We start from the raw sequence: 9,978 nt of genomic DNA on the forward strand, positions 1-9,978 counted from the left end.
GAAACCGGGTCTGTGTTTTGCCCGAAATGGAAGGGGTTGCAAGACAATTTGATTGAGGTCTTGCAGGATCTTGAAAGCAATTGGGAGGGAAGTAGTTTGAAAGACCTTGTTCCACTGTGGTGGGTGGTTGGGGGAGGGGAGTCTAGGACAAGGGGACACAGGAACAGGAGGAGGCCGATTAGCATTCGTCTCCCTTCCCCATAGAATCAATATAGTGCAGAAGCAGGCCATTTGGCCCATTAAGCCTGCATCTCTCAGAAAGAGCATCTTACCCCTGCTCTATCGCTGCAACCCATACCATGGCCAATCTATCTACCCTGCTCATCTTTGGACACTAAGGGGCAATTTAGTATGGCCAGTCCATCTAACCCGCACATCTTTAGACTGTGGGAGGAAACCCCCGCAGACACGGGGCGAACGTGCAAACTCCACACAGTCATCCAAGGCCAGAATTGAATCCGGGCCACAGTGCAGAAAGAGGCCATTCGGCCCATTGTGTCTGCACTGACTACAATCCCACCCAAGCCCTATCCCCATAAACCCCATGCATTTACACTAGCTAATTCCCCTGGCACTAAGGGGCAATTTAGCATAGCCAATCCACCTAACCCGCACATCTTTCAGACTGAGAGGAAACCGGAGCACCCGGAGAAACCCACGTGGACACAGGGAGAATGTGTAAACTCCACACACACACTGACCCGAGGCTGGAATTGAACCTGGGACCCTGGCGCTGTGAGGCAGCAGTGCTAACTACTGTGCCACCGTAGATCCTGGCAATGTGCCACAGGAGCTGAGGTTGGGGCAGTTCCAGTAGTGAAGGTCCTTTGAAGAGGTTGGGATTGATCTGATCTGTTCTCTACCTGGTTGGAGGATTGGGGCGGGAGTGAAAATAAAAGTCCATGGTCCGATGTGCAGGTTAGGTGGATTTGGCCGTGCTAAATTGCCCCTCAGTATCCAAAAATGCACAGGATAGATGGTTGTGGAGGTGCAGGGAGTGTTCACCCATCAGCCGAAACCAGCAAAAGTGCTCTGATTTCTTTAAGAGACCTGGTACCACCAGAACTGCAACAGTCTCTTTCAAGGACCCTGCCCCACTAGAACTGTCCCAACCCATATGACCGATGGGGGCCTCGCCCAACTGCGGCTTATGGGGGCCATCAGCTGTCAAGAACGCCCATCCATTAGCACAGTTTAAGAAATAATCAACAGGGAACTCCAGTGTTTCAGATCAAGATGTCCTGGCGTCAGAGCTTTCCTCTCTTTCTGCCGCTTTCAGAATTGAGGTTGGAGTCGGCTTTCCTTGTAGAATTGCAGCAGGCGTGCTCAGGCTCCCTTGAATGTTGGTGATTGAAATCTCGCCCCCAGACGATCACACCTTGTATTTTATAATAAATCCCGGGTGATTTTTGCTGTAATCGTGTCATTACCATCCCTCCGTCAGCAGAGGGTGATGCTGCATCATTTTAATGGCAGCATAAATAAACAGGTTTGAGGGGAACATTGACCCCTTCTCACTGACAGTTTTGCATTGGCCGGAGAGACAATGCTGAATGTACATAACATCAAAAGCAAACCCTTCACCAATTCATTGCATCAGTAACATCTGAAAAAATCTGAAATCCACAATGAAGCAGAGGGGAAAGGAAGATTGGTTTTGATAGAGAGAGAGGGAAAATAATACAGAAAGTGAAATAAATGTTACATTCGTAAAACCTCCAGCAATAATTAAACACTGAAGACTTTAGCCTAGTTAATATTTATCCCTCGATCAATAATGTTAAAAGCTCAATGCAGGAAATGTATTATCAGCTTTTGGCCATCTGAAAAGTTTGCTATATTAAAAAGCTTTCTGAGCAAGCCGAGGTTCTACAAAACCCCGAGTCACCACACTCCTGCGCCTGTTCGGGTACACTGAGGAAGAATTTAGCATAGCCATTGCACCAAACCAGCACATCTTTAAGACTGAGAGGAAACCCGAGCACCCAGAGGAAACCCATGCAGACACGGGGCGAATGTGCAAACTCCACACAGACTGTGACCCAAGGCCGGAATCAAACCCGGGTCCCTGGCACTGAGGCAGCAGAGCTAACCACTGTGCTGCCCCACCAGCCGTACTATTCTGAAAATGCCTGATCTCATCGGATCACTTTTGTTGGGTCAAAATTCTGAAACTCCCTCCCTAACAGCACTGTGGTGTACCTACACATCAAGGCAGCTCACCAACACCTTATTAAGGGCAATTGGGGATAGACAATAAATGCTTGGCCTGGCCAGCGATGCCCCCATCCTGTAATTTTTTTAAAAAAAAGCTATGATCTTATTGAATGTTGGAGCAGATTCAAATGCAAAGTGCCTTTCTGCTTAACTTGTATGTTTGTGTGTATGAGTAGTAATTTGGGGATAGAGATGAGAGATCACAAGAGGCTAGGAGAGGGCGGGGGTGAAGGATCAAAACATAATCTCCATTTCCACGACATGCTGACTATCTGGTCTGTCTCCCTTCCTGGCCTGAATAATATGCCCCAAAAATGGGAGTGAAACACACATGTACCAACGTATTGTCAGGTACCTCAGACTTGGGGACACACTCTGGACGTCAACACGCTCTGTGGGATAAGACAATGATGTGGAGATGCCGGCGTTGGACTGGGGTAAACACAGTAAGAAGTTTAACAACACCAGGTTAAAGTCCAACAGGTTTATTTGGTAGCAAAAGCCACACAAGCTTTCGAAGCTCTAAGCCCCTTCTTCAGGTGAGTGGGAATTCTGTTCACAAACAGAGCTTATAAAGACACAGACTCAATTTACATGAATAATGGTTGGAATGCGAATACTTACAACTAATCAAGTCTTTAAGAAACAAAACAAGGGGAGTGGAGAGAGCATCAAGACAGGCTAAAAAGATGTGTATTGTCTCCAGACAAGACAGCCAGTGAAACTCTGCAGGTCCACACAACTGTGGGAGTTACAAATAGTGTGACATGAACCCAATATCCCGGTTGAGGCCGTCCTTGTGTGTGCGGAACTTGGCTATCAGTTTCTGCTCAGCGACTCTGCGCTGTCGTGTGTCGCGAAGGCCGCCTTGGAGAACGCTTACCCGAATATCAGAGGCCGAATGCCCGTGACCGTTGAAGTGCTCCCCAACAGGAAGAGAACAGTCTTGCCTGGTGATTGTCGAGCGGTGTTCATTCATCCGTTGTCGCAGCGTCTGGTACATTGGGGAAACTATGCAGATGCTGCGACAACGGATGAATGAACACCGCTCGACAATCACCAGGCAAGACTGTTCTCTTCCTGTTGGGGAGCACTTCAGCGGTCACGGGCATTCGGCCTCTGATATTCGGGTAAGCGTTCTCCAAGGCGGCCTTCGCGACACACGACAGCGCAGAGTCGCTGAGCAGAAACTGATAGCCAAGTTCCACACACACGAGGATGGCCTCAACCGGGATATTGGGTTCATGTCACACTATTTGTAACTCCCACAGTTGCGTGGACCTGCAGAGTTTCACTGGCTGTCTTGTCTGGAGACAATACACATCTTTTTAGCCTGTCTTGATGCTCTCTCCACTCCCATTGTTTTGTTTCTTAAAGACTTGATTAGTTGTAAGTATTTGCATTCCAACCATTATTCATGTAAATTGAGTCTGTGTCTTTATAAGCTCTGTTTGTGAACAGAATTCCCACTCACCTGAAGAAGGGGCTTAGAGCTTCGAAAGCTTGTGTGGCTTTTGCTACCAAATAAACCTGTTGGACTTTAACCTGGTGTTGTTAAACTTCTTACTGTGGATAAGACAATTGCAGATCCTGTCGGATGGTTCCCTGAGCGGACTGTCAATGTCATTTGGCAGAATGCCTCATCACCAGAACTCACAAACAAGCACCAAGACCTGGCTTGGCTGGTGGTGAGAAGGGCACTCCCCGTCAGATCCCTTTATGTACGCCCGGGGTCTCAACCTCACCGCACGCTGCCCTTGAAGCGGCTGCGGGGGTGATGAGACGGTCGCACACCTCCTTGTGGAATGTACCTTTGCAAAGAAGGTCTGGAACGAGATGCAGTGGTATTTGTCGCGGTTCGTCCCGGGCAGCTCGGTGACGCAGGACTCTGTGCTCTACGGGCTGTTTCCAGGGACACACACCGAGACAAATATCAACTGCAGCTGGAGGGTCATCAACTCGGTGAAGGACGCGCTTTGGTCCGCCCGAAACTTGCTGATCTTCCAGCTGAAAGAATTGTCCTCGACCGAGTGTTGCAGACTGGCACATTCCAAGGTTCAGGACTACGTGCTGAGGGACGCGCTCAAGCTTGGGGCAGCCGCCGCCAAGGCACAATGGGGAAAGGCCACCGTGTAAAGCGTCTCAACCGAGGCAGACCGAGGGCCGGGTAACTGCAGAATACCCTCGGCCTGCGTAACTGTGTGCCAACCTGAAAAATAACGGCACACAGAAAACTCTGACACATGTATATATTTTTAAGAAATGAAATGTAACGAAATGTAATGTTTTTGTAAATAAGCACTGTATTGTACTGTAAAAATGATTCTTTTTTGCACTGTTTATGACTTTTGGATCTGTAATTTTGCAATGTTTTATCGGAGAGTTTTTCTTTGTGAATAAAGTATATTTTTGAAATTAAAAAAAAGACAATTTGGGGCAAGATCCCGCCCACAGCATGCAAATTGTAATAAATCCCAGGCGAGTTTTGCTGTAATCGTGTCATACCATCCCTCCGCCAGCAGAGGGTGATGCTGCGTCATTTTAATGGCAGAATAAATCAACAGGTTTGAGGGAACATTGACCCTTTTTCACTGACAGTTTTGCATTTGCTTCCAAATAAACATGTTGGACTTTAACCTGGTGTTGTTAAAACTCTTACTGAGTTTTGCATTGGCCAGAGAGACAGTGCTGAATGTACACAGCATCAAAAGCAAACCCTTCACTAATTCATAGCATCAGTAACATCTGAAGAAACCTTAAATTCACAATGAAGCAGAGGGGAAAGAAAGATTGGGTTTGATAGAAAGGGAAAGACATTGGTTGACTTCTTGTTGTTTAAACGTTTGAAGTTTATTTATTAGTGACATAAAAAGGCTTACAGTAACACTGCAATGAGGTTACTGTGAAAATCCCCCAGTTGCCACACTCCAGCACCTGTTCGGGTACACTGAGGGAGAATTTAGCACGGCCAATGCACCTAACCAGCACATCTTTTGGATTGTGGGAGTAAGTGAATGGAAGTTTGTTATACAATTCAAATTCAAATTTGTAACCGCCTACGATGGCACAATGGTTAGCACTGCTGCTTCACAACGCCAGGGACCTGGGTTCAATTCTGGCCTTGGGTGAATGTCTGTGTGGAGTTTGTACATTCTCTCCATGTCTGCATGGGTTTCTTCTGAGTGCTCTGGTTTCCTCCCACACTCCAGGTTAGGTGAATTGGCCATGCTAAATTGTCCCTTAGTGCCCCAATATGTGTAGATTCGGAAGATTTAGTCAGAACATTGAATACAGGAGTTGTGACGTCTTGTTGAAGCACAAGATGTAGTACAAGACATGAGTAAGGCCACACTTGGATACTGCGTACAGTTCTGGTCGCCCTATTATAGAAAGGATATTATTAAACTAGAAAGAATGCAGAAAAGATTTACTGGGATGCGACCAGGACTTTTGAGTTATAAGGAGAGGCTGGATAGACTGGGATTTTTTTCTCTTGGAGCGTAGAAGGCTGAGGGGTGATCTTATAGAGGTCGATAAAATATTGAGGGGCATAGATCAGTTAGAGAGTCACCATCTTTTCCCAAAGGTAGGGGAGTCTCAAACTAGAGGGCATAGGTTAAGGTGAGAGAGGAGAGATACAAAAGGGTCTAGAGAGGCAATTTTTTTCACACACAGGGTGGTGAATGTCTGGGATAAGCTGCCAGATGTAGTAGTAGAGGCGGGTACAATTTTGTCTTTTAAAAACCATTTGGACAGGTACACGGGTAAGATGCATTGAAGGAAATAAAATTTATTTACTAGTCACAAGTAGGCTTATATTAACATTGCAATGAAGTTACGTGAAAATCTCCTAATCACCACAGTCCAGCACCTGTTCGGGTACACTGAGGGAGGATTGAGCATGGCCAGTCCACCTAACCAGCATGTCTTTGGACTGTGGGAGAAAACTGGAGCACCCGGAGGAAACCCACGCAGACACAGGGAGAATGTGCAAACTTCACACAGACAATGACCCAAAACAGGAATTGAACCTGGATCTCTGGTGTTGTGAGGTAGCAGTGCTAACCACTGTGCCACCGTGGATATGGGCCAAATGTGGGCAATTGGACTAGCTAGGCGGCTAAAAAAAGGGGCAGCATGGACAAGTTGGGCCGAAGGGCTTGTTTCCATGCTGCGAAGCTCTATGACTCTATTAGCAGGGTAAATGTGTGTGATTGTTGTCGAGAGTCGGTGCAGATTCGATGGGCTGAATGACCTCCTTCTGCGCAACCCCAGAGCGTTGCATAGGGGAAGTACCCTATTTAACTTGACCGGGGTCAGGGGGGGTGGGGAAAGAAGAGTGGCTGCAAATGACTCGAAAAACCAAGTAGAAAAAGCCAGTGAGGCTTTTGCTATTGGCTCGCGTGAATGCTCAGGAAACATGGGGCCAGCCCACCAGAAAGCTGATAAGAAGGGCTGGAGGAGAGAGGCTGGGACATTACAGAGGGAACTCAGCACAACTCAAGCCCGAACTTAAACCATCAGAAGCGAGAGAGAAGCCAAGAATATCGTGTTCGTCCAGACACTGCCTCGTGTGCCAGAGTAGGAAGTTCCCCGGACGCTTATGCCGAAGCCAGACGCTGGTTTTCACCTTCGAGCCCAAACCGGAGCGGCTCTGCCCACCCCGGGTCCCGAAGAAGCGAGCGCGCCGAGTCCTCTATCCACCGCCGCAGGTAACTGTCTCTACCCCCCCTGTAGCCCAACAAGAACAGCAGTAGGCAGGCACTCCTCCTCGCCTTAACCCAGACACTCAGCACACCCTCCCCACACTCAGCACAGACCCCCTGACACACACACCCACGCTCAGCACAGACCCCCGACACACACACACCCACACTCAGCACAGACTCCCTGATACACACACACACACACACCCACACTCAGCACAGACCCCCGACACACACACACCCACACTCAGCACAGACTCCCTGACACACACACACACTCAGCACAGACCCCTGACACACACACACACTCAGCACAGACCCCTGACACACACACACACACAGCACAGACCCCTGACACACACACACACACTCAGCACAGACTCCCTGATACACACACACACACCCACACTCAGCACAGACTCCCTGACACACACACACTCAGCACAGACCCCTGACACACACACACACACACTCAGCACAGACCCCTGACACACACACACACACACTCAGCACAGACCCCCGACACACACACACACCCACACTCAGCACAGACCCCCGACACACACACACCCACACTCAGCACAGACCCCCGACACACACACACACACACACTCAGCACAGACCCCCGACAAACACACACACACACTCAGCACAGACCCCCGACACACACACACTCTCACACATTCAGCACCTATCCCCCCTCACATACACACGCACCCACACAGCAAACCCCCGCCTCTTTTCTAATTTCATTTTTGGGGCCCCAGGAAGGAATTACTTTTCAGCCGTTTGCAATGTAGGTGGGGGAAAGTGTCGGGGTAGACAGTACCCCCAAGTATGGGCACAGTAAGATCCCACGAATAGCAACGCGATACAGCGACTAAGTAATCTGATCCTTCATAAGCACTGCACCCAGCACAGACAGTTCGTCATTCACAAACTCTGGCGACTGAAGTTGCTGCCCGCATTATACCAGTTCGTTAGCATTACTCTGTAGAGTAGCAGCATGGTCGGTACAGGCTTGAAGGGCCTGTTCCTGTTCTGTAATTTTATTTGTTTATAACTTAATTAATTTGTTGCAGCTTGCAATATCCCACTATGTTCACATGTCCAAAGAATATAACTTAATGAGTTAATTGCTGCTTGAAATATCCCACTACTTTAGTCTGATATATTATATAATTCAATTAAATACTGCCTGCAATATCCCACTTTGTTAGAATGTAACCTGAGTGGAGTTAATTTGTTGCTGCTAAAGTATCCCACTAAGTTAGTCTAATATTTGAAATATAATTAATTTGTTACTGCTTGCAATATCCAACTACGTTAATGATATCAGAAATATACTTTAATTTATTACTGCTTGCAATACCCCACTGTTAACGTGTCAAAAGAATATAATTTAATTAATTTATTATGCCTGTAAGTTCTATATATTAGTGTGTTATATATAGAATATAATTTAATTAATTTGTTACTGCCTGCAACATCCCACTCATATATATCTATATGTGTGTGTGTAGCTTGTGTTTAAAATTAATTCTGGGAATATTGTCTCATTTTAACAATATCTCCAGTCAGTGCAGTGCAATAATGTAACCGTGTTGATGTTCTAACAGTTTCTGTTTTTTTTCATCTCTCTCTAGGTTAGGAAGCCAGTTCGTAACAAGAAGGATGTGGCCAAGAGGCTGCTCCTGTTCCTCCTCTCCATCTTCATTTTCCAGCTGTGCACCGCCACCGAAGAAGGAGTGAGTCTCCTCACTTCGAAGCTGAGCGTAGCGGAGGAAGCCTCAGTGTCTGTCCAGCCCCTTTCATCTCCAGACGGTGGTGTGCTGCCTGACATGTTCCTCCCCGGAGTGGGACCTAACTACACCCAGCAGCAACCTGCAGGAGGAGGGTACTGGCGCCAGGCTACAAGTGTCATCGCCCTCTGCCTTTTCAAAGCTGTAGGGTGATTGGTTTCTCCCCTCACGGTGGGGAAGCTGCCTTGTGATTGTTATTGTGATACATACACTGGGTGCTGACTCCACATTAAAGGGACTGAAAGAAAAGCTGACCCACGTTTTGTCCTGGTCGAAATGTTGTATGTTGGGTGTTCTAATACCTTCAGATCACCGGACCTGGAAAAGCATCGGGAAACCCACTGCAAGAGAGCTTGGGACTGGCACCTGAAACCAAAAGTGATTGTGGGATTCCACCTTTGCTCCGGACTTTAAAACATCCGTCTAATCCTGTTGCTGAAGCGACTCACATGAGCAGTTCATTTGCCTCTGAACTGCCGCAGCTTTTATTTATTGTTGAAATATATCTATTTATTGCATCTCATTTATTTATAAGATGTATTTATAAAGATTTAAACTGTCTTAACATGTACACTAAGGCACAGCTTTCATGTACTAAGCCTGGCCTGTTAAGCTCACCAGTTGGGTGGAAACAAACTTGGTACCAAAGTTTGACTGTGGCTGGATCAAACATGCATGTCCACACATGTTTGAATTTTCAAACATGGTATGTTCCATGAACAGCATGACTCGTTGGGTGAAAATAAAGGCGAGGTGGTGGCGCAGTGGTATTGTCACTGGACTATCAATGCAGAGAGCCAGGGTGATGTGAATCCCACTATGACAGGCGGATTGTGAAATCAGAATTGAAATTAAATTGTATTAAAAATCTAATGAACAAGCGATTGTTGATTGTCATTAAAATAAAATCCATCTGTTTCACTCACATCCTTTATTTTCTTTTATTTCTTATTAGTGTCATAAGTAGGGGTACATTAACACTGCAATGAAGTTACTGTGAAATTCCCTATTCACGACATTCTGGCACTTGTTTGGATACACTGAGGGAGAATTTAGCATGGTCAATGTTATCCAGTACATCTTTCAGATTGGGGGTGGGGTGTGTTTAACCAGAGCACCTGGAGGAATCCCACGCAGATGTGCAGAGAATGCGCAGACTCCACACAGACAGTGACCCAAGCTGGGTATCAAACCCAGGTCCCTGGCACAGGTCCCTGCTAAACACTGCTGAAATCTGCTATTCTTACCCAGTC

At 47.0% G+C, this 9,978-nt stretch overlaps 1 protein-coding gene across 1 annotated transcript; it reads left to right on the plus strand.

Moving 5' to 3' along the window:
• The first annotated feature begins 963 nt into the window (after window positions 1–963).
• LOC144497672 (uncharacterized) lies at window positions 964–9,649 on the plus strand. Its single transcript, XM_078219115.1, has 3 exons — window positions 964–1,053; window positions 6,633–6,929; window positions 8,570–9,649. Exons 1-3 carry the CDS (start codon window positions 964–966, stop codon window positions 8,876–8,878), a joined length of 696 nt encoding a protein of 231 aa, XP_078075241.1. The 3' UTR covers window positions 8,879–9,649.
• The last annotated feature ends 329 nt before the right edge of the window (window positions 9,650–9,978 follow it).

Source organism: Mustelus asterias, chromosome 8 (assembly GCF_964213995.1).
Source record: "Mustelus asterias chromosome 8, sMusAst1.hap1.1, whole genome shotgun sequence".
NCBI classification, from domain to species: Eukaryota; Metazoa; Chordata; class Chondrichthyes; order Carcharhiniformes; family Triakidae; genus Mustelus; species Mustelus asterias.

Bases quoted from the DNA above. Each gene is read 5' to 3' on its own strand.
- LOC144497672 (XM_078219115.1), top strand. From the start codon at position 964: ATGCACAGGATAGATGGTTGTGGAGGTGCAGGGAGTGTTCACCCATCA. The intron at 1,054-6,632 runs GTACCACCAGAA...GTGAATGCTCAG, and splicing joins TGATTTCTTTAAGAGACCTG to GAAACATGGGGCCAGCCCAC. The intron at 6,930-8,569 runs GTAACTGTCTCT...ATCTCTCTCTAG, and splicing joins TCCTCTATCCACCGCCGCAG to GTTAGGAAGCCAGTTCGTAA.